Source organism: Protomyctophum parallelum, assembly GCF_964188405.1.
Source record: "Protomyctophum parallelum genome assembly, chromosome: 5".
Lineage (NCBI taxonomy): Eukaryota > Metazoa > Chordata > Actinopteri > Myctophiformes > Myctophidae > Protomyctophum > Protomyctophum parallelum.
This window is the reverse complement of record NC_139702.1, coordinates 45,987,031-46,012,465: the sequence shown is the minus strand read 5'-3', so window position 1 is coordinate 46,012,465 and position 25,435 is coordinate 45,987,031. Positions and strand designations below refer to the sequence as shown.

The 25,435-nt window shown below is 45.7% G+C and overlaps 1 protein-coding gene across 3 annotated transcripts in view; it reads left to right on the top strand.

Annotated features, from left to right (window-relative positions):
- ctnna2 (catenin (cadherin-associated protein), alpha 2) overlaps positions 1–25,435 on the top strand; it is a gene marked incomplete at its 5' end in the record, with an annotated part of 572,500 nt that overhangs the window by 501,043 nt on the left and 46,022 nt on the right. For all 3 annotated transcript variants that reach the window (XM_083764543.1, XM_083764544.1, XM_083764542.1), the window contains 2 exons: positions 5,258–5,414; positions 6,469–6,669. In XM_083764543.1, the coding sequence (XP_083620669.1) occupies positions 5,258–5,414; positions 6,469–6,669 (358 nt within the window). The remainder of the gene's footprint in view (positions 1–5,257; positions 5,415–6,468; positions 6,670–25,435) is intronic.

Here is a 25,435-nt window from a genome sequence, read left to right as displayed (position 1 = left end):
TGGCTGCCACCCAGATAGACAGTCTGTGCCCACATAGGTGAGAGAATGGCTGCCACCCAGATAGACAGTCTGTGCCCACATAGGTGAGAATGGCTGCCACCCAGATAGACAGTCTGTGCCCACATAGGTGAGAATGGCTGCCACCCAGATAGACAGTCTGTGCCCACATAGGTGAGCGACTGCAGTGCAATTCCTTTATTGAAAACCGTGTAGTGCTCTGAAGCCATTTTACTGTTCAGGAAATGAAAAAGAAAAACAACAACCCACTTATCCCGAGAACGATCCGATCGCTCCAATCTAAATAAAAAACTCGCCGCATGTTAGTCCTGAGGATCATTCAGTGGGAGTGCAGAGAGGGAAGTCGGTATGATCAGCGCATCTGGAAAAACAAACAAATTCCATCAAATCCCCCTAGATATGGATCATCCCCGAATGACATCAATCAACGTCAATCCCTGAATGAACATTGTCTATGACAGGGGTTCTCAACGCTTTTGGCTGGGGGACCCCCGGGAATGCTTTGGCCATGTCGCGACCTGATATTATGTAAAGGTGTGTGCATGTGTGTGTGTGTGTGTGTGAATGGGTGAATGTAACGCACAATTATGTAAAGGTGTGTGTATGTGAATGTGGTGAATGTAATTCACAATTATGTAAAGCGCTTTGGATAAAAGCGCTTTACAAATGCACCATTTATACTGGCCTGATAATAATGGGCGCTGCATTACACTGACATTCTGACAATGGGTACAACAGATAAAACCTGTACAATGGCTGTTGCATAAGCGGAGGTGCCAGCGTTCTCAAATGGGCGTCATTCCCAACGGGCATGAAAACCCACAGACAGACTTTCAAGCATGCTTTATTCAACCTGAGACATAATATGGTAGTAATTAAGCCATTGTTTCAAAGGTTAAGGTCTGTGGAATACATTCACGAGGGACGTGTGCACCACTACGCTAATAGATATAGAGACACAGTGGAATGGATATACGGGAGGGGAGGAGGTTGGAGAATGGTACTCGATGTGTGTGTGTGTGTGTGTGTGTGTGTGTGTGTGTGTGAGTGTGTGAGTGTGTGAGAGAGAGGGGGAGGCAGGGCCATCCTAGGGCCGGCCAGGCATGCAGGCTTACATCCACTGAGGACTGACTGCACTGTGATATTTTACCTCCGGCAAGTCAAGGGAGCAGCAGCAAATTCACTCCCAAAGCGCCTTCTTCGGCAATGTTTGGTCCACGTTAGAGCTAGAGTCCAAAGGCCAAAACTAAAGGAGCGGAACAACAGAAGCGTTGGGAAAAAAATGGAAGTGGTTGGTTGGTTCGTTTTCTGGTGTGTGTGTGTGTGTGTGTGTGTGTGTGTATTAGGGGTGTGCATCTCTCCTTTACAAGACGATTCGATACGTATCGATATGCATGGGCTACGATGCGATTCAGAGACGATACATTTATACACAGAAATTCGAATTCGATTCGGTGGAATTCGATGCGATTTTGATTTTGTGGAATTTGAGGCGATTCGATGCGATTCGATACGATACGGTGCGATCTGACACATTTAACCTTTTTTAGATTTTTAATTTGAAGCTAGATCTATAAAGAATAGGGTTGGGACTTATTAAAAAAAACATCTAATTAATTGGAGGATTTGTGATTAATTAATCTCAATTAATCACATTTTAATCGCATATCAATAGGCCTATTTGACCTGATCAGTGAGCTTTTTTTTCAAATGGATTGAATGAATCCTATCCTATCTCAATGAATTGGAATTGGAATTGGCATTCATTGAGATAGGATTTTTTGATTTTCATGAGCTGTACGCCGTAATCATCAAGATTTAAACAAAAAAAAGTTTTTAAATACCGGTACTTCACTACATGCACAATGAATGGAGAATATATGAAAGTTTCACTTTTTGAATTATATTATGGAAGAAAACCAACTTTTACAAAATATTCTAATTAGTTGAGATGGAGCTGTACATACACACTGCACTCGCACTCTGTCCATACATTTCGCCCTCGAATTTTGAAGACGGTCACGCAACATCTACATTTTCTAATTCTAATTCTAAAATTATGAATTCATATATATATATATATCCAGTATATTATAATTGCAATAAAGAGGTAAAGAGGAATAAATCTGCAGCTATTAGCGGAGCCACGCGTTCCAGCTGTCATAAATGAGCGCTAATGACTTCCTTGGTGTTCCTTGGTGCCTTCAGCAACACACGTGTTGATGGATGTGCATGTGGACTCCGCCTGGCTGCTGTCAGTGTAATGTATGCACACTGCCGCCACTTAATTATGCAGACTTTATACTTTTTACTATAGGGATAGCTGTGTGTGTGTGTGTGTTGCTTGTTTTTGACTCGGATGCAAATGGCCTGTTTTGTGTAAAGATTAGTCACTGATGTATTTTTAGGATGTTTAACCTTGCCAACTCCTCCGTGTTTAACCTCATTACACTAACAAAGAGAATGTTAGACCGGGGCGTGTGCACGTCAGACCGCGCCGTGTCACTTTATGGTAAAGAGACTCTAATAAATGCGTGATCTTTGGCCTGGCTGTTGATTAGGGAGTCATTCAGGGTGCCCTCTCTCTTCCCTCTGCACAGTTTCCACGCGTCGTAGGTGTCGTTAGGCGGAGACCTTGTATCTCCATTTATTTATTTATTTCCAACTCGTTCCTCCCCCGTAAATCAGCGGTTTTCAACCGTTTTTCATTTCAAGGCCCATTATTTATTCGGCATTCATGAAAGCAGGGGATCATAGCTTCAAATTGACATAATATTGGTTGTTCAGTTTGACCCGCCAGTTTAGGAGAGTAATGTCTTGCAGAAAACAGCGAGTTGAGAAAACAGGCTTGAAAGGTTCACTTCTGTGGACTCTAACATTACACTTAGCTACATGTTTAAGCATTTATTTCATTTACATGTTTACTGTGGACTCTAACATTACACCTATAGCTACATGTTTAAGCATTTATTTGATATTTACATGTCAATTTCAGCTCTGACACTTATTTCAGACATGCTCTAGTATGTAAAGAGTCTGTCTGTGCTATTAACTCATTTTAGTTTCTCTCCTCTGGTGAAAAGCGCGATGGCAGGCTCTCAGTCAAATTTGGTCACATTTGATGAGATTTAGCCTCTGAGACCCAAGACTAAAGAATATGTTGTCGTCAGATAAGATTTGGTCCACAATTCCATGCTGTATTGATGTTCTTCTCCATTAGGAGAGATTGAAATTACAATTCTTCTACATTCTGTAGACTTCTTGTAAATTAAGTAATGCCAGATGTTTGAACAACAATGTAACTCGAGTGTAAAATGAAACCATATGGACCCGTAGGGTCCATCATATTGTATTGATACTCCACCACAGTGTAGTGGTTAGAGCATATGCCTTTCACGTGGAAGGTTGTGGGTTCATACCTTAGAGTATATATTAATAGAGACAGCACACGGAGGAAACCCTGAGGCGAAATGGACATAGTGGCCGAATTTGTCATTGCAGCTCGAGCCAGCGCTGGTCCGTTGACTATCATTGCGCACGTTCATGTTATTGGGCCCAGACACGTGAACGAATGTTTCATACGTGAACGCGCGCAAACGGCCAGCGTGTTCATGTTATTGGGGCAATCAATCCCAGAATGCACTCTGTTCCTACCCGGAAGGAGGAGTGAAATCGCCTCATGCGCTTTTGAGCAACTTAACCGTCTTCCTGCCATTGCCGAAGCCCTTCGGCAATTGAAGCATTAATTTGATATTAACGCTTGCTGCCATTGCCGAAGCCCTTCGGCAATTGCTCTTTTATAGTGCTTATGATTGATCAAGCCATAATGCTACTCACGTTAGCCGGTTAGCTAGCAGTTTTGTTAGCACTGCACTGGATCGTTCATATTAATTCACCGTCGCCATAAGAATCCATTCTATCCGTTTCTTTCAATCGCCTGTATCTCCTATTCCTTGTCCCAGATGGCATTTTTGGTCAAAACAGCGTTTCTTTGACGGCACGAGCCGACGTTGTGGAGTGCTAAAATGTACCGGCATGATTCGATCATGTAAACAAAGGTTGTCTTGGCAACGTAAAGCTGGCAGGGATAAGCTCACTTCCGGTTGAGGCAAAATGTGGCTTTTCAAAATAAGAGCTCAAATTAAAAAAATGCTGGCATGAATTAGGTCCTAATTTCTCAATAAATGGCAGCAGTAAAAGGGTTAATGCAAGTGGATGGGAGGAGAAATCCGGTGCCGTCTCTATTAATATATACTCTAAGGTTCGAACCCATGCCTGGGGTGGATGTCAGCAAGAAGGGCATGCGGTTGCAATGGGCTCTTATAAGACCAAATCAAAATGGGTTCAGATCTGAGCCAAGTCTCCTTAGGAGGCGTGTCCAGAAGCCTGTCCTGGATGGGGGTATCCGGACGTTAAAACAGATCCCCCCTCTTTCGCATCATCAGCTCATCAACCCGCACTCAGAGCAGTGTTGTTTTTGGCAGCAAATGTCTATTGTAGTTTTAGTCATAGTCTCTTGAATCGTTTTCACTTAGTTGTAGTCACATTTTAGTCACCTGGAATGTGTTAGCGTTTAGGTTTAGTTTTAGTCGACTAAATCTCATGAGATTTTAGTCGACTAAATCTACAGGTTACGCGTTGTGAGCTTGAAGATCGGCTATTTTCAGCATGCAACCAAGTGTAAAATGACTTATACTGGATCTCTTGTCCACTAGTCCCTTAATTCCTAACATTTTAGGTCTAGTTTTTATCTGTTGACGAAATTGTCAACACATTTAGTCTTAGTTTTAGTCATCATATATAGCTTAGTTTTCATGTAGTTTCCAAGTTTTCGTCAGTGAAAAAAGGTAGTCGACAAACATTTTTTTTAGTTTTAGTCGACAAAAACAACACTGCCTCAGCAGGGACAAATTAACCATTGGGCCAGTGCGGGGCCATGGCCCAGGGGCCCTTGGCTCTCAGGGGCCCTTCGGGGAAATTGGACCGTGCAGTACTAGGTTTGACGCCCTGAAAAGGCCTCCATGGGGCCCTTCATTGGTTGTTGATTTTGTTAAATTTTGGTTAAAAAGATGATAAAATGTTGCGCACACGTGCGCTATGGGGGCCCTGCAAAAACTACCGGCCCAGGGGCCCTCGTGGGGGTTAATCTGTCCCTGTGCCTCAGAGCAACGTATAGCTCAGTATAACATGGACGTGTGTTAAGGACCAATGTTTTTACTCTCTACCTCTTTGGCCTCAGGTCATCAACGCTGCCCTGACACTGGCTGCCCGGCCCCAGAGCAAGGTGGCTCAGGACAACATGGACGTGTTCAAGGACCAGTGGGAGAAGCAGGTCCGCATCCTCACCGAGGCCGTGGACGACATCACCTCCGTGGATGACTTCCTCTCCGTGTCAGGTAACAGTGTGTGTTTAAAGGACAACTTTAGTTTTTTACAACCAAGGTTCATGTTTTAGGTTGTTATTAGAGTAAGTAAAAGATTAGTGTTTTTTCCATTTGCTGATTTCTTTCATTTTAGGGATTTTAGCTGTTTTTGACAGGGGGGGCAAATATGTCAAACTGACATATTGAGCCTACTGTATACGTATATGACACACAGTGTGGCTTCCCCCCAGGCTGCCTTCATATTCAGTAGATCCGGCCAGACGTGGGGGTCTAGTAGGACTATAGTAAATGATAAATAAAACAAACAAGACAATAAATCGCTATATAATTTGGTAAACAAATACATATTTAGCCCCATGCTCGAACTCCCCCCTGTCAAAAACTGCTCAAATCCCTAAAACGAAAGAAAGCAGAAAAAAAACAACAACTTAAAACAAAAAAAACTAAAGTTGTCCTTAAAAAAACCCATTTAGACCAGATTCTACAAAATGTGTACACAATCATGACAGTTTTTTGGACCCTCAAGCTGTCTGCTAAAGCAACTAAATCCACCACCTCTCCCCCTCTCATGCAAGTTATTGACAATATATAAAGTCACAAAACCAACTTTGATGAGCCAGTATTGCTTTGTTTTCAAAATATCAGAAAGGTTGTCTTCATTTCCTGAAAAAGGTATATTTTGGAGTTTTTCTTCCCGACAGCAGAGATATATCTTTCTTTGTTTTCTCTTTTATTTCAGTAACAGTATCCAGTCCAGCATTTCAAAACGTAATTGCCTTCCATAATTCCCATCAAGTTCTTCATGCCTATGCATTGAATGAATCCACCTTCCATTCACCGCTGGTCTCTCTCAAAGTCAAAGTCGCAGTGAAATTTGTTCTCCACATTTGACCCGCATCTCTTGGAGCGGTTAGTCACAGCCAAGGAGCGGTGAGCTGCAGCCATGCCGCGTTCTGGCATCATTTGATTAGTTGATTTGACCCCCCCCGCCCCAATCCAACCCATTGATGCTGAGTGTCCCATTTTTACAGTCTTTGGTATCTGTTCTTTTGTCTTACTCCTCCAGAGAACCACATCCTGGAGGACGTCAACAAGTGCGTGATCGCCCTGCAGGAGGGAGACGTGGACACTCTGGACAGGACCGCCGGAGCCATCCGAGGCCGAGCCGCCAGAGTGGTGCACATCATCAACGCAGAGATGGAGAACTACGAACCCGGCGTCTACACGGAGCGCGTGCTGGAGTCCATCAAGCTGCTGTCTGAGACCGGTACGTACAGTACGTCGCTATAAAGGGATGCCTGCTGTCCTATTAAAGAGGATGACGATTATATACTGTAGGTAGCCTCCACTTCCATCCATCCATCCATCTTCGACCGCTTATCCGTAGTTGGGTCGCGGGGGGGGCAACAGATCCACCAGAGAGCTCTAGATTTCCCTCTCCAGAGCAACATTTGTAAACTTCCTCCTGGGGGATCCTGAGGCGTTCCAATTAAGGCCAGTGAGTCGATGTAATCCCTCCAACTGCGCCTTGGTCTTCCCCGGGGGTCTCCTCCCAGTGGGACGTGCCTCGAGAGCCTCCCTAGGGAGACGCTTGAGGTAACCAGATGCCCCGAACCACCTAAGTTGGCTCCTTTCCAGGCTCTAATCCGAGTCCGATGGATTGTGCAATACGGGTGGGGAATGAGACATTGCCCCAGATGAAGGAGTTTACAGTATAAGTATCTCTGTGTCTATCTGTGAGTGATAGGAGGACGGAGACGGAGATCAGCTGGGGAATCAGAGCGGCAGGGGAGGTATTGCAATCACACAGGTTTTTTCTGAAAACTGAAATTCTAAGAAATCTGCCCTCAATATTTTTTTGAACAGGACTTTCACACTTCCTCCGCTCCTCCTGGTAAAAATAAAGTGTGCTTTGAGTTAATACATTAATTTAACACATATACCATGTAAGTGGTAACACAGTGGCGCAACAAAATGTCGTTGCCAGTTTACACCCAGTTTGTCATTTTCGCGCACAGCGCCCACTTTGTATAATTACCAGTTGTAATTAGTGATATAAAACTACACCCCCGTTGTCCCCCCGTCTGCCCCGGTAATAAGATGTGCACATGCACGCACGTACAGTGGGGGGACACGCGACAGGCCAACAGCACACACACCAAGGCCCGCCCCCACTCGATCATGATAGGCGGAAGACCCCTCTCTATCCTGATTGGATGAAGGCTGGGCCACCTAGCCAAAAACAAAACCTAATATTTTTTTGACCCCCAGGGGTTAACTGGGGACAGGGAGGAACTCCTTATATGGTCAGCATACTCTATAGTAGGGAGGATTATCACAACAAAATCAAAAGAATAAGTGGATATACCTTTAAGTCAATGCAGGTGTTGGTCTTAACATGAACCTCTGGTCCATAGAGGTGTGGTTTGGACACGTTGCTGTGGGTAGACTAGCTCTGGTCCATATAGTGTTAACATGAGGTGTGGTTTGGACACGTTGCTGTGAGTAGACTAGCTCTGGTCCATATAGTGTTAACATTAGTGGTGGGGAAAAAAATCGATTAGTCAATTAATCGCGATGCCATCATGGGCGATAATTCATCGATGCACAAATGTCAAACATCGATTATATAATGTATTTTTTTTACCGGAGCAAAAGGGCGGAACTAATCTGCGACTGCGCTGCGTCGTCGTACCGGACTGTTTAGAGTGACGCACACAGCGCTCGCACACGCTTTAGCTTTCAACAACCAAAACAACGAGTTACCAACGCGGAGGGGAAGAGAAAAAAGATGACAGAAAGGGAACATTTTGGATCGTATGAGGTTGAGGGGACACGAGAACTCGATAAAACTCACACCATCGACCGCCTGTGAAATGTGGCCGAGATGGGACGATGTAGTGTGGCTCCAAAGTGCTAACATGGCCCGGAATCCGTCGCTCCCCACGACCGAATGTGAACGTAAATCCTTTGCAATAAAAGTGCCGATGGACTTCGTAATTCTAGTCGCCTTTTCTGAGTGCATGGGCAGCTGTCCGTGTGTTCGGGATCGGGATGGTTGTCTTGACTGCATCTCTGGATGTCAGTGGGCAATATGGTACACTGAGTGTATCGAGTTACCGTGTCCCCTCAACATCATAGAATCCAAAATGTTGCCATACACTTGTAAAATACTTTAAACCAAATGCTCCTTAATGTGTGCAAACAAACAGAAAAGTGCAACATATAGTCTCAAGAACTGACCCAAAGCTTCCTTAATGACACTTCAGTAACTGAAAATTAAATCCCTGAATAAGGAAACAAAGAAAAGCACCTTTTTTGTCCTAACAAAGAATAAAGGCAATTTGACAGAGTGCTGCTGACCTCAACCGAAATCCTGCCCATGTATTTCTATGACATGACACCTTATGTCATTATTAATATATATTTATTGTATGCTTGTACAAACTCATTCTTTTTTTTCTAAAGAAAGCTGCTTATTGCTGTTCTGTATTTGGCCACGGCACGGACACCCATCTGAAAATATTTTCTTCTATGGGCCCCCCCAGAAGCAAAGATTTGAGTTAAAAACGTGCACTGTGAAAGAATATATATATTCATAATCATTATAAAGCACTTTGTTTATTAGTCACACAGTGACTGAGTGATTAACAGTGAGTGATTAATCATGATTAATCGGGATTAATCGAATCGTAACATAGCCCAATTAATCAGGATTAATCGGGATTAATCGAATCGTGACCCTCGGAAACGATGTGTAATCGCATCGCCAGGTACCTGGCGATATCCGCCACTAGTTAACATGAGGTGTGGTTTGGACACGTTGCTGTGAGTAGACTAGCTCTGGTCCATATAGTGTTAACATGAGGTGTGGTTTGGACACGTTGCTGTGAGTAGACTAGCTCTGGTCCATAGTGTTAACATGAGGTGTGGTTTGGACACGTTGCTGTGGGTAGACTAGCTCTGGTCCATAGTGTTAACATGAGGTGTGGCTTGGACACGTTGCTGTGATTAGACTAGCTCTGGTCCATAGTGTTAACATGAGGTGTGGTTTGGACACGTTGCTGTGATTAGACTAGCTCTGGTCCATAGTGTTAACATGAGGTGTGGTTTGGACACGTTGCTGTGAGTAGACTAGCTCTGGTCCATATAGTGTTAACATGAGGTGTGGTTTGGACACGTTGCTGTGGGTAGACTAGCTCTGGTCCATAACGTGGGATCTCCAGTACCTGCCACTGCGTGAGTCGTGACATGCATCACAGCCTCTCTACTTCTGCTAAAATAAAATCTGGCCTGGGCTGTGGCTCAGCGGTCCAGGCACCTTGGCTGGTGATCCAGTCTGGCAGTGTGCCGCGGGTTCGACTCCCGATCCCGACGGCCTTTACTGCATGTCACCCCCCCCCCATCTCTCTCCCCATTTCCTGTCCTCCATAAAAAATATAAAATAAAGGCGAAAGCCACAAAGAAAAAGTTTATTAGATTAAAAAATCTATTTCGCTGCTCACCAATACAAAGACTGTTTTGTGATGAAAAGGCCTACATCCCCCGGTGGACACACCACCACACGTATTATAAAATGCACTTTTTAGCCAGATAAGGATTTTTTTTTTTTCACCGGAAGAAAAAATACTTTTAGTTTTTCCACTGCGCCCTCTACAAATATTGCCAAGAGAAAATCCCATTGACCAAATGTTTCCTTTTGTATTTTTCCTTTTTTGAGTTTGTATATCTTGCTATTTGCACCATAGTTTGGGTCCCGGGGATAGACATCAGATTTATAGACTCTTTTGGGTCTCCAACCAAAAAGATTGTGAACCAGTGCTCTAGTCTAGTCTAGACGGACCAACTTAGACGGGCCACTGGCCACGCCGCACTTGCAATCAAAATCCATCTGAATTAAACAAAATTCCACACATTCAACATGGTAGGCTATTATTATTATTATTGCTCATAAGCATTGCTGTTTTAAAAGAGAATAATTCATGATTAATGATTATTTTCCATATTGCATCAGCAGCACCAGCCAGTTATAACAATAGCCACTGCTATGTCTGTGTGTCTCCAAATAGGAAGGATTTGACATGGGAGACGGGAGGAAGGTTGTAAAGCCCACTATAACTCAGAGCATCCTGATTATTTCATGTCTGTACTACATTGGACAGCATTATCAGTGAAGTGCAGATGATATTCAACGGTTTAATCAATTAATCAAAGCTTATTCAATTAATTAAAGTTGAATCAACTGACCATCAATTAAATCGAAATCCTCAGTGGGCGAACGCCAGGTGTGTGTGCGTGTGTGTGTGTGTGTGTGTGTGTGTGTGTGTGTGTTTTTTTCTCACATGTCTAAAATATTTATTTTGTCTAATTAGGGCCCCCAGCACCCTGTGTCTAGAGGTCTAAATAGGGCCCCCAGCACCCTGTGTCTAGAGGTCTAAATAGGGCCCCCAGCACCCTGTGTCTAGAGGTCTAAATAGGGCCCCCAGCACCCTGTGCCATAGATGGTCTAAATAGGGCCCCCAGCACCCTGTGCCATAGATGGTCTAAATAGGGCCCCAGCACCCTGTGCCTAGAGGTCTAAATAGGGCCCCCAGCACCCTGTGCCATAGATGGTCTAATTAGGGCCCCCAGCACCCTGTGCCATAGATGGTCTAATTAGGGCCCCCAGCACCCTGTGTCATAGATGGTCTAATTAGGGCCCCCAGCACCCTGTGTCTAGATGGTCTAAATAGGGCCCCCAGCACCCTGTGTCTAGAGGTCTAAATAGGGCCCCCAGCACCCTGTGCCATAGATGGTCTAAATAGGGCCCCAGCACCCTGTGCCTAGAGGTCTAAATAGGGCCCCCAGCACCCTGTGCCATAGATGGTCTAATTAGGGCCCCCAGCACCCTGTGCCATAGATGGTCTAATTAGGGCCCCCAGCACCCTGTGCCATAGATGGTCTAATTAGGGCCCCCAGCACCCTGTGTCTAGATGGTCTAAATAGGGCCCCCAGCACCCTGTGCCATAGATGGTCTAAATAGGACCCCCAGCACCCTGTGTCTAGATGGTCTAAATAGGACCCCCAGCACCCTGTGTCTAGATGGTCTAAATAGGGCCCCCAGCACCCTGTGTCTAGAGGTCTAAATAGGGCCCCCAGCACCCTGTGTCTAGATGGTCTAAATAGGACCCCCAGCACCCTGTGTCTAGAGGTCTAAATAGGACCCCCAGCACCCTGTGTCTAGATGGTCTAAATAAGGCCCCCAGCACCCTGTGTCTAGATGGTCTAAATAGGACCCCCAGCACCCTGTGTCTAGAGGTCTAAATAGGGCCCCCAGCACCCTGTGTCTAGAGGTCTAAATAGGGCCCCCAGCACCCTGTGTCTAGAGGTCTAAATAGGGCCCCCAGCACCCTGTGTCTAGATGGTCTAAATAGGGCCCCCAGCACCCTGTGTCTAGATGGTCTAAATAGGGCCCCCAGCACCCTGTGTCTAGAGGTCTAAATAGGGCCCCCAGCACCCTGTGTCTAGAGGTCTAAATAGGGCCCCCAGCACCCTGTGTCTAGAGGTCTAAATAGGGCCCCCAGCACCCTGTGTCTAGAGGTCTAAATAGGGCCCCCAGCACCCTGTGTCTAGAGGTCTAAATAGGGCCCCCAGCACCCTGTGTCTAGATGGTCTAAATAGGGCCCCCAGCACCCTGTGTCTAGATGGTCTAAATAGGGCCCCCAGCACCCTGTGTCTAGAGGTCTAAATAGGGCCCCCAGCACCCTGTGTCTAGAGGTCTAAATAGGGCCCCCAGCACCCTGTGTCTAGAGGTCTAAATAGGGCCCCCAGCACCCTGTGTCTAGATGGTCTAAATAGGGCCCCCAGCACCCTGTGTCTAGATGGTCTAAATAGGGCCCCCAGCACCCTGTGTCTAGAGGTCTAAATAGGGCCCCCAGCACCCTGTGTCTAGAGGTCTAAATAGGGCCCCCAGCACCCTGTGTCTAGAGGTCTAAATAGGGCCCCCAGCACCCTGTGTCTAGAGGTCTAAATAGGGCCCCCAGCACCCTGTGTCTAGATGGTCTAAATAGGGCCCCCAGCACCCTGTGTCTAGATGGTCTAAATAGGGCCCCCAGCACCCTGTGTCTAGATGGTCTAAATAGGGCCCCCAGCACCCTGTGTCTAGAGGTCTAAATAGGGCCCCAGCACCCTGTGTCTAGATGGTCTAAATAGGGCCCCCAGCACCCTGTGTCTAGATGGTCTAAATAGGGCCCCCAGCACCCTGTGTCTAGAGGTCTAAATAGGGCCCCAGCACCCTGTGTCTAGAGGTCTAAATAGGGCCCCCAGCACCCTGTGTCTAGAGGTCTAAATAGGGCCCCCAGCACCCTGTGTCTAGATGGTCTAAATAGGGCCCCCAGCACCCTGTGTCTAGATGGTCTAAATAGGGCCCCCATCACCCTGTGTCTAGAGGTCTAAATAGGGCCCCCAGCACCCTGTGTCTAGAGGTCTAAATAGGGCCCCCAGCACCCTGTGTCTAGAGGTCTAAATAGGGCCCCCAGCACCCTGTGTCTAGAGGTCTAAATAGGGCCCCCAGCACCCTGTGTCTAGATGGTCTAAATAGGGCCCCCAGCACCCTGTGTCTAGATGGTCTAAATAGGGCCCCCAGCACCCTGTGTCTAGATGGTCTAAATAGGGCCCCCAGCACCCTGTGTCTAGATGGTCTAAATAGGGCCCCCAGCACCCTGTGTCTAGAGGTCTAAATAGGGCCCCAGCACCCTGTGTCTAGATGGTCTAAATAGGGCCCCCAGCACCCTGTGTCTAGATGGTCTAAATAGGGCCCCCAGCACCCTGTGTCTAGATGGTCTAAATAGGGCCCCCAGCACCCTGTGTCTAGAGGTCTAAATAGGGCCCCCAGCACCCTGTGTCTAGAGGTCTAAATAGGGCCCCCAGCACCCTGTGTCTAGAGGTCTAAATAGGGCCCCCAGCACCCTGTGTCTAGAGGTCTAAATAGGGCCCCCAGCACCCTGTGTCTAGATGGTCTAAATAGGGCCCCCAGCACCCTGTGTCTAGAGGTCTAAATAGGGCCCCAGCACCCTGTGTCTAGATGGTCTAAATAGGGCCCCCAGCACCCTGTGTCTAGATGGTCTAAATAGGGCCCCCAGCACCCTGTGTCTAGAGGTCTAAATAGGGCCCCAGCACCCTGTGTCTAGAGGTCTAAATAGGGCCCCCAGCACCCTGTGTCTAGAGGTCTAAATAGGGCCCCCAGCACCCTGTGTCTAGATGGTCTAAATAGGGCCCCCAGCACCCTGTGTCTAGATGGTCTAAATAGGGCCCCCAGCACCCTGTGTCTAGATGGTCTAAATAGGGCCCCCAGCACCCTGTGTCTAGAGGTCTAAATAGGGCCCCCAGCACCCTGTGTCTAGATGGTCTAAATAGGGCCCCCAGCACCCTGTGTCTAGAGGTCTAAATAGGGCCCCCAGCACCCTGTGTCTAGAGGTCTAAATAGGGCCCCCAGCACCCTGTGTCTAGAGGTCTAAATAGGGCCCCCAGCACCCTGTGTCTAGAGGTCTAAATAGGGCCCCCAGCACCCTGTGTCTAGAGGTCTAAATAGGGCCCCCAGCACCCTGTGTCTAGATGGTCTAAATAGGGCCCCCAGCACCCTGTGTCTAGATGGTCTAAATAGGGCCCCCAGCACCCTGTGTCTAGATGGTCTAAATAGGGCCCCCAGCACCCTGTGTCTAGATGGTCTAAATAGGGCCCCCAGCACCCTGTGTCTAGAGGTCTAAATAGGGCCCCAGCACCCTGTGTCTAGAGGTCTAAATAGGGCCCCCAGCACCCTGTGTCTAGATGGTCTAAATAGGGCCCCCAGCACCCTGTGTCTAGATGGTCTAAATAGGGCCCCCAGCACCCTGTGTCTAGAGGTCTAAATAGGGCCCCAGCACCCTGTGTCTAGAGGTCTAAATAGGGCCCCAGCACCCTGTGTCTAGATGGTCTAAATAGGGCCCCCAGCACCCTGTGTCTAGAGGTCTAAATAGGGCCCCAGCACCCTGTGTCTAGAGGTCTAAATAGGGCCCCAGCACCCTGTGTCTAGAGGTCTAAATAGGGCCCCAGCACCCTGTGTCTAGAGGTCTAAATAGGGCCCCCAGCACCCTGTGTCTAGAGGTCTAAATAGGGCCCCCAGCACCCTGTGTCTAGAGGTCTAAATAGGGCCCCCAGCACCCTGTGTCTAGAGGTCTAAATAGGGCCCCCAGCACCCTGTGTCTAGAGGTCTAAATAGGGCCCCCAGCACCCTGTGTCTAGATGGTCTAAATAGGGCCCCCAGCACCCTGTGTCTAGAGGTCTAAATAGGGCCCCCAGCACCCTGTGTCTAGATGGTCTAAATAGGGCCCCCAGCACCCTGTGTCTAGAGGTCTAAATAGGGCCCCCAGCACCCTGTGTCTAGAGGTCTAAATAGGGCCCCCATCACCCTGTGTCTAGAGGTCTAAATAGGGCCCCCAGCACCCTGTGTCTAGAGGTCTAAATAGGGCCCCCAGCACCCTGTGTCTAGAGGTCTAAATAGGGCCCCCAGCACCCTGTGTCTAGAGGTCTAAATAGGGCCGCATGTCACAATCTGTCTACTTAACACGTTTTAACTCTATTTCGTGGTTCATTCATCTTCATTTGTACTCAACATGACAGAAGAAAAGAGAAAGATTGTTCTTGTAATGTCACTAGACAATCATGAAAGACTTTACACAAGCAGCTGATTTGATTTGAGTCTCCCCTGTGAAATTATGTAAACCTTTATATTAATGCGTTATTTAATATCATGCACTCCAGTTCTGACTTTTTGGGGTAATATAGAGCGTCACAGTCCCGCCCTCTTTCAGAATGACGAGTGGCCCAGTAAATAATAATTTCCCGTTCATTTTCCCCATATAGACGTTTCAAAAAGTATTTATTTAAAAGTGTTTACGCTGCGGACAAGGCCAACTCTTGTTGAGACAAAATATGACAATTACACACAATGTTTTGGGCCGATCAAATATTAGGTAAGAAGAAAAAAAAAAAAAAAAGCTGTACCCTGCCTTTTTTCCCTTATTTCTAATGATTTTATCTGCCCAATACATTGTGTTTATTGGCTTTGTCCGTCTTTAAATAAATAGTTTTTGAAACGTCTATGGGGAAAGTGAACGGGGAATTATTTCCTGGGCCACTCGTTGGAGGCGAGACAGCGACGGCTCTATAGATAAGCCCTTGAAACGATTCTAAATCGTTGTTTAATTATAGTTTACGGCCAAATTCAGATCAGAATCGTTTCATGTCGCGCACATACGGCAATGCACTGAAATGATGAATGCAATCACACTCACACTTGCCTAGAGACATGCTGTAGACGCACGCATGCATGCACGCACGCACACATGCCTCCATATATGGCGACTGCCAATTCTGACAGACACTGAACAAAGTTTTGCCAATACTTTAAGCTCTTGGCTTGGGTATTCCTGCAATCTGCAGGCCTCTCGCAACTGATTCACGGACACGCACGCACGCACGCACGCACGCACGCACGCACGCATGCACGCACGCACGCACCTTGGGTCTAACCTAGAGAGTAGTAGAAAGTGCCGACAGACAGCACCTGTTCACTGCTCTCCCTCTGCTCTGCCTCCTCATCCATTTCTCATCTCCCCCCCCTCCCCTCCCATCTCTCTACACCTCCCACAGCCCTGCACCAGATTGCACCGTCCTGAGCGCCCATGCTCAATTTAGCCTTGTGACAAACGAGGCCCTTGGCCCAAAACATGTCACCCTGCACCCTAAAGTGGAGATTGCCTCTCCAGTGTCTCCACAGGGGCACCCATCACTCTGTGCTGCCAGTCAAACAGTGATGCTCTCCACAGGGGCACCCATCACTCTGTGCTGCGAGTCAAACAGTGATGCTAGTAAAGTATATATATATATATACAGTATATATATATATATATATATATATATATATATATACTGTATATATATGTAAACTATCTTTGAGCACGACAGGTTTAAGGCAATTGTGCCGTGCACAACAACATCTGTGTCAATCTATAATTCTGGGAATAAATAAACGTAACCAAATGGCCCCTTGCGGGTCCATCTGTGACGCGTTTCATTTGTGGCGGATAATAGGTTGTGTAAAAGGCATTATACAGTGCAATATGCTACAGTAAGTGCACGCACACATTCTCCACACACAAATTAAACGGGTTGAGAATCACCGCTAGAGCCGTAAAAATCTTCTCTCACGTGGGAATATATTTTCAAATAGGGGGTCCGCGGGCTAATGAGTGTCAATTTGGGGGACATGAAAAGGTTTGGGAACCACTGACCTATGGAAGTAGCATAGTTCATCTGTATCACTATCACAATGATTATTTTTCCTCAAGATGTTTTTTTAAACTATTAATGTTATTATTATCAATAATATGTGTGTGTTTTGCCAATTAATTGTGGGGGGGGGCACTTGTAATATCTTCAAGGCCCTACACCCCTCCTACGCAACACGCTCGCACGCACGCACGCACGCACGCACGCATGCACGCACACGCACGCACACACACGCCCCTCCTATCACCTCTATTAGAGCTCATTTGGTGGGAGGTGAGGATATAGCTGTTGTTAAAGCCGTTATAGCTTCCCTCTGCTGGCGCTGTGTAATTGAGACACAATTCTCTCTCTCTCTCTCTCTCTCTCTCTCTCTCTCTCTCTCTCCCCCCTCCGGTTCCTCCTCCCGCTCGCCAATAACTCACCAACAGCATTAGCGTTGGACACGTGTGTGTGTTCTCTCTCTCTCTCTCTCTGAGCCATCTGTGCACATCAGAACCTCTCCTGGCTCACTCTGGAGCCGACATGACAGACTATACCTGCTAGTTAAGTTATTATATGATAACTGACGGACGTACGTTCTATTCTACTACCGCCTAGATGTACCTAATTGGGTCAAAGATGTTAATGAAAGCATCGCCGTGCATTTTCACGTCATCGCAGCTCAGTCACACACAAACCGTAACTCAGTCACGGACTAGTATTAACCCATTTTGGTCGGGAACCCGTTTGGGTGTTTTAAGCATTATGTTATACTTTAGGTATTGAAAAATAGCGGATCTACAAGCTACGAGCTTGTACGTCTGCTATTTTTGAAAAATCGTGAAAATGCGGCACACATTTATTCTTTCAGAGTGAACTTTTTTTTTACTCAAATCTTTGCTTCTGGGGGGGTCCCTGGAACAACATATTTTCAGCAGCCAATTATATATGATATTGGGGGTCCTTGACATGAAATAGTTTGAGCACCACTGACATACAGTAGAAACATAGGTTTTCAGAAAAACTGTCATGTTTTAGAAGACATTTATAGAATCGAACTTCAAGTAGAGGCTTCGTGGCGGGTGGTTTCTGAAAGAACATGAATAGTAATGAAAGAGTTGCCCTCTTACCCTGAATCATCATTAAGCTCGCTCACTTGTTTGGTAGGTGTTATGCGCTAACACGTATACCAAACTTTTTCTTCCTATCGCTGCCCTCTCTGAAATTATAAGCGTGAATGTATTAAAAGAGAGAGAAAATGCTTTGAATATAGACCAAAAAAATTGTGTTCATCGTGCTCTGAGTTAAAGCAACTCTCAGGATTACGCCGTGTGCTGTTTCTCTGCTGCATAATAATGGTGTTCGCCCACTCACAAATGCAGACGCTTTGATATTGTTCCCTGGCGTAAAGGATCGGACACAGCACAGCCCTGCTGCACTTTGAGCAGCTGTTAGTGTATGCCGGATTGAGGGTGCTAATTGAGACGTTAAAGCCGTGGAGCTGCCCTTATATAGCTCCTATTGGGGGCCCGGGCCCTTTTCATTGGCTCCATATTTCTCTTTGATGAAGAGCTAGCTGTTGTTGTTATTCCCGCGCAGGGCCTGTTTCCCTCCAAGTGGTGCACGTGGCGTGGTGGGGTTTTTAAGAGCTACCAACCAACCATGCACATCTGATCTGGGCCATAAAGCAATCCTATTGATCCCTAAAGCTGTGAACTTTTGCCTCTCTCTCTCTCTGTGTGTCCACACAGGGTTGATGCCTCTATGGATCTGAACACAACAGGTACAGAGGAATAATCCATAGACTGGGGGGGGGGGGGGGGCGGGGGGGGGGGGGGTAGATGATTAAGTGTAGCTGAACAAAGAGAGAGGGATATAGGACCACTTTTTTTCCTTTTTTTCAGAGGGCATTGAGTCCAATTAACTACTAGACTCTAGACCGGAAAATCAATAGTTGTCACCAAGGATTTCACTAAGCGATTTGAGCGGAACTCATTGATGTGGTTGTCTTTTTATTTTTCTTCTTCTTCTTCTTCTTTCTTTCTTTCTTTCTTTGCCCCACTGTGGTTTGTGTGGAAACATTCGTCCTGCGTGCGTCACGTGCGTGCGTCATGTGCGTGCGTCGCGTGCATCACGTGCGTGCATGGGTCACGTGCGTGCATGGGTCACGTGTGTCACGTGCGTCATTTAATGGCATTTCTATCTCGGAGACCCCATTTTATATCGTAAAATCAATGTTAATTTTTAGTACTGTACAAATGGACCATTTGTACACTCTCAGAGTTACAGACTATCATTTATCTGGGACCCTCTGGAACTCCCTCAAGGACCCCTGGGGGTCCCCGCACCCCACTTTGGGAACCACTGGTTTCGTGCGTGCGTGTGTGTGTGTGTGTACATGTACGTGTATATATGTGTGCTTCCCTATATGTCAGGTGCGTCTGCATTCATGAAAATTGTGCCTGCATCTTTACGCCCATAGGGCCACTTTATGTCCAATCGCTGCCATACTTCAACCTTTCCCTGCATGACGGCTGCCATGCCTAAACATCCACCTGGAGGGCTTCTGGAGGGGGGGCGGGGGGGTGGGGGGGGGGGAGGGTGCGCCCTTTCACCCCCCATCCCTCTTTTCTCATATTGAGCGAGCTCAGGATTTATGTCCGGGGAGCCAAATGCAAGGAGTACCCAAAGCACACACACAGCACTGCTCTGTATAAAGCTGAGCCATACATTCCTGACGCACGCACGCACACACGCGCGCACGCGCACACGCTCACACACACGCACACATGAGGGCCACTGGATTGAAGCTTGTCCTTGAGAGCTAGAGAAAATCAATAGCCTAATAGGAAAGTGGTTATGGCTTCCCACTGTTTTTTTCCCCCGTGCTATTCATCCCCCCCTTCCCTTTCCCCTCAGAAGCTCCTCTGAACCACTCTGCGTTTTAAACTAATCTTCTCCTAGGGAAGAGAAGAAGAAGAAGAATAAAAAAAAAAAAAAGAGGACACATTTTAAAGTCTATCATTAATGCGGTGCCCCGAGAGGGTAGATTAAAAAACTGATATATGGTCTAAGTTATTGTGCCATTTAGGAGAGGCTGGGTGGCGCAGCACCTTGTTACTGCACCACCAGGGCACAGTAAATGGGATTTTAGAGTCTTTGCCGTGAGTAATAATAACACATGCTAACACTACGTCAGCATAGCAAGTATATACACTAGAAACAGTAGAGAAACTGAAAATACAACTAGTGCGCCCCCTGTGGACAGCAGCAACAGCCCCGGGGGCGGTTCAAACCAGTATTGCTTTTGTCGACTAAAACTAAGACGAAAAAGGTCCGTCGACTACCTTTTTTCACTGACGATAACTAAATGAAAACTAAGCTGTGATGCCTAAAACTAAGACTAAGTATATTGACAATTTCCGTCAACAAAAGATCCAGTAGAAGTCATTTTACACTTGGTTTCATGCTGAAAATAGCAGATCTGCATTCTGCTATTTACAGAAAGTGTAAAATAAGTCATTACGACGGTATCAAGACAAAATACATTTTAGTCGACTAAATCAGCCATAGATTTAGTCGAATAAAATCTTATGATATTTAGTCGTCTAAAACTAGACTAATGTGACTAAAACTAAAGGAAATTTTCAATAGACTATGACTAAAACTAAAATAAAGCATTGCTGCCAAAAACAACACTGATTCAAACAATTAAACCCGTGCCGTAAAACCTAAGGTTTTTAACCGTAGTGTACGTAGTACATTAGCGCTTACGGTTAATTAAGTTACCTTACTGTAAGAAATAGTGAAAATATAAGATCTATAGAAGATTAAATCAAATCAATCTTTATTTTATACAGCACATTTTAACACAATGTTAAACACAACGCTGCAATGCATTGTGGGGTGATTATATCTGCTATTTCTACCACATGTTTAGCTTTGTTTGCATATAGTTGCCAAATGTTTGCATATAGAGTATATTCACACATTGACCATCATGCCATTAAGTTAAAGGGGAATACCACTCATTTTCAACAGTGAACTATGTCATTAATATACCTTAGAGGAGTCCCGGTTTCGCCCGCAGAGTTATAGTGTCAAATTGTCCTTGAGCAAAGACACTGCATAACCCTTCGATTGGTCCTGAAGAGCAGCTTGGTGCCTCGCGTGGTTTCCTCATGCTGTCGGTGTGTTAGAGGTTAATTTAAAGCACGTTGTAAAGCGCTTTGTGAAGGTGCTGTATAACCACCATTCAAGAGACCTGGAAATGTAGAAGTGAACTAAATCAGTATAGCAAGTTAACTATACTTAAGCCAGTCTATTCTTAGTGAAAGAGACGTGTGTTAATTAACTTCTTGCGCTGTCTACGGAACTGGCCAATCGGCGCTCCTGCAGCAGTGCAGGCGTGCCAATAATGAATGAATGAAGGAATGCGTGAATGAATATGTTTATTTCGAACACTATTTGAAAACAAATGCATTAAAACACTGAAAGTGTAAGTATAAAACGTATTAAACTCCTACCCCCCTTTTACCAATGCAACATTCATTGGTAATGTTCAACAGAATGTATTAACAACCCAAGCATCTACTTGTTGCTTAAAGAAAAGAAAAAAAATAGAACAAATTACAGTCAATGAATGTAAAGCACACACTCTGGTGTAATATTGTGATTGAACAACAGTTACCTTTTAAAATAAAACACTAGCTAGCACAGTGTGCTAGCATGTTAAAGGGACATTTTGTCGATGAAGAAATGCTAGCCTAGCCACCCGACTGGCTCTGTGAGACTCAGCACAGCTGTTTTTCTTTTTTACGTTTTGATTAGGCGTTCCATCATGCTCGTTTAAGCACAGCTAGATGGCTATTTCAACCAATCAGATTGCCTCCTTGAAACGACCTGTCGTATAACTGTAATTGGACCGCTCTTTTTCTGTTTGCACCAAATTTCATTGTGCCGAATCTGCGTTGGAAACCATCTTAACCACATCGATAGGATCGGAAACACACCCTAAAGACTGTTTCTCCAATGCAGGTTTTATTTTCTTTTGTTTTGGCTTGTTTTGTTTACTCTCCAAATGTTTCCACCCCAGTTTTAGTAATGAAAGCTGGGAGATTGTTTTGGGTCTGGAGTTGAGTAAAGCATTGTGAGACTATAACTCTGTGAGTCTAGTGATGAATAAAGGTAATAAAATAAAGCCGAACAGACAGATATGCTTCTATGTGCGGATCAAAGTGCTGTTGTCTTATACAGGCTCACAAATGGATACGTTAACCCATTTAGGGCTGAGACCAGATTCTATAAGGGGCAATTCACACTATGGTCCCGGGTGCGCACTCGGGACCACTTGGCAGATGTTGTGATAGTGTGAATGATGCGTACCGTTCCCGGGAGCGGATCGCCCAACCGTCCCCGGGACCGCATGGGGGGCGGATCTCTGGACCGTTGAAGTGTATTCAGATACGGATCGTTCCAATGTGAATGCATGCGTACCTAAAGAAGGAAGTGGACTGTTTTTTTTTATGAACGTGATATAATCTCTAGTCGACGAGCCAAGTGTCAACAAAAAAAACCACACAGACACTGCACGACGCGTAACACCAGCGCATTTCTCAACGCCTCACGTCTCCTGTTGAATCTGCGTATGCGCGCAGCACCGCAGTGCGCGCTGATCTTATTCTGCGGACTACACGTGGCTCTTGGGGCTTTGCTTGGCATAGTTTCCAAAGTAAAACAAAATAACAATGCTAAAGTAGAATCCATAGCAAACTAATATCAAACACGACACTGGAGCACAGAACTGACTGACACAGTGAATAGCAGGCAGGCTGACAGTGAAGTAGTATAACGGCAAAGAGGCAATGCAATTCATTGTGTCTGGATTTATTTGAGACAATGTCGCAGAGTTTATGGTCAGTGTCCGGGCGTGCCAGCCATCAAGCACACCGCCATCTGGAGGATTAAAGTGTGTTATTCAAGTGTACCCGGTGCGCTGTTGAATCTCGGGCAATGTGAATCATGGCCATCAGGGACCAGGCAACCATATTCGGAAACGGTTCCAATGAAACGGATTCAGTCCGTCTCAGTGTGAATTGCCTATAAAATGCCTTCGAAATCCTCCATCAGTGGTTCTCAAACTATTTCACGTCAAGGACCCAAAAAATGATGTGTAATTGCCCGCCAATCCCCATCTGAAAATATGTTGTTCCAGGGAATATGTTCCCACCAGAAGCATGAGTTATAAACGTTTGCTGTGAAAGAATATATATTCAAAGATTTGCACACATTTTCACAATTTTAAAAATTTAGTTTATTTTTTTCAAAAATAGCAGATATTCAACAATTTGGGCATTTAGCATACACTCTTAATCCAGAGCGATTTACAGTAAGGAAGAACAAAAAAAATAGTCATCATGAATCATACTTAGGCTAATAACCTAACGGTGGAATATCTATATAATGAACTATATACTATATAGTGCTATGTCTACATAAAATGCTATCAAAGTTATGTAAATTGAGACTTTGGATATGCCTGTAAGATCGTCGCGGCTAGGGCTACGGGCTAAAATGGAGTCTGAAGAGGTGGGATTTCAGAATACGGCGGAAGATTGGGAGTGAGGCTGCAGTTCTGACTGCAATGGGAAGTGCATTCCATAGTTTAGATTGGGAGTGAGAATGCAGTTCTGACTGCAATGGGAAGTGCATTCCATAGTTTAGATTGGGAGTGAGAATGCAGTTCTGACTGCAATGGGAAGTGCATTCCATAGTTTAGATTGGGAGTGAGAATGCAGTTCTGACTGCAATGGGAAGTGTATTCCATAGTTTAGATTGGGAGTGACTGCAGTTCTGACTGCAATGGGAAGTGTATTCCATAGTTTAGATTGGGAGTGAGAATGCAGTTCTGACTGCAATGGGAAGTGTATTCCATAGTTTAGATTGGGAGTGAGGCTGCAGTTCTGACTGCAATGGGAAGTGCATTTCATAGTTTAGTGAGTCTGCAGTGAGTCTGCAGTGTGACGCACAAACCAACAATCCAACATTGCAATGCGAGTGCGCAAAGATGCACATGACAGCTGCTTTTAGACCAGCCCTACCGTATTCTGAATGAGAATCTGTCTCGCCTGCGCTTTTCTCCGCCACCATGTCGATGATGCGTTGTCCAAAGACGGTAGTCAAAATGTTCCATTTCCATCAACATAAAGGCCTCAAGGTGTTCCTGTGATGTTTTGCTACTGTCTATGTGGAGGAGCTTCGTTCACAAGCAACCTTCAGTCACAAACAGTAACTTGTGAGAAGTTTATATCGTAACATCATCCACGACCTCAGCCCCAACATTATTATTATTGTTATTATCATCTCAGTCTGACACTCTCCTGACTCGGTGATGCGGCGCTGGGTTTCACAGAGACACCTCACACCACCACCGCAACCTCAGCAGCGGTGCTGCCAACCTGCTGCTCCTCGCCTTTCTCCTCTCTGACCGACAACACTGGCTCTTTTCAGCGGCCTGCTGCTGCTGGCCCGCAATTCAAACATTGCGGTTCATAGCTTGAAACATTTTTCGCTTTTTCTACTGGAAATGTCATGAACGGTGAACGCAGAATCAATCTGTCCTGCACTGTTTTGAAGTGGCTACACGTCAGACGGGGCAAACTACATCAGCGGCCGGGGGAGGGACCTTTGCTGGTAGAACAGATCTACATATCTATATATATATAATTATATATATATATATAATTATATATTATTATTTTTACAGGCATTTTACTTACTTTTATCAGGGTTAAAGTCAAAGGTCATAGGTTAAAATTTCCAGAGATTGAGAGTGTGAATTTCATCCTCTGGGGGGGGGTATTTATACGCAAATATCATGACCATGGCATTGCAATGCACATCAATGATGATGTTTAGGTGAAAAAAGAACAGAAAAAAAGTAATAATTAATTAATTAATTAATTAATTAACTAAAATATAATATGGGTCATTTAAAACAACGGTTAGAGTGGTTAAACGTTATAAGGCCACACAGATGCGTCCTCGGGTCTAAATGGATGAAGTTAAATTCCCCCATTGTACCATTTAGCAGAAAGAAGACAGCAATACGGTCTATATGAGCTATATGAGCTACGACCCCCCAGTGATCCACTTAGCCTCACCTGGAGCAGCAGCATGGCACACACTACAGCATGCCTAAACATCTCTATTGTTAGGATACAGAAGAGGAGGAAAGGAGGCTTCAGGCTGGATGGGGAAGCAGATGGCGAAGACAGACAGACATGCAGGGGATCGGCCTGGGAGGGTATATAGGCATCGTCAACAACATACAGCGCACTGCTGGAGATATACGAGAAAGAGCTGACGAGCATATTGCTTTGAGAGTCAGCAATACAGTACGGCGCTGCTGGTTAAGACAGTTTAGCTGAGGTTAGGGCCGTGGGAGAGAGCAGAGACATGAGTGAGGGGGAGTGGAGTGGGAGGCAGGATAGAAGCAAGGTGTCAGTCTTAAATCATAGTGCAGGGACGCACTGCAAAAAAGCCATCTGGTCAAACTAGGCAAAGCACTTCATGCCTCTAAGGCCAAGATAAATCAAAAGCACTGACGTGCCCCCAGCGGCCGGCTTGAAGGTTCAGCATTTTTTGCGCCTTAGGATTTACAGTGGTTTGCGTTATCCGTGTGTCAGTGTTTTTTTTGTTGTTATTTTTTATTTTTCCTATTTCGTGATGTCTAAAAACAGAGGAAG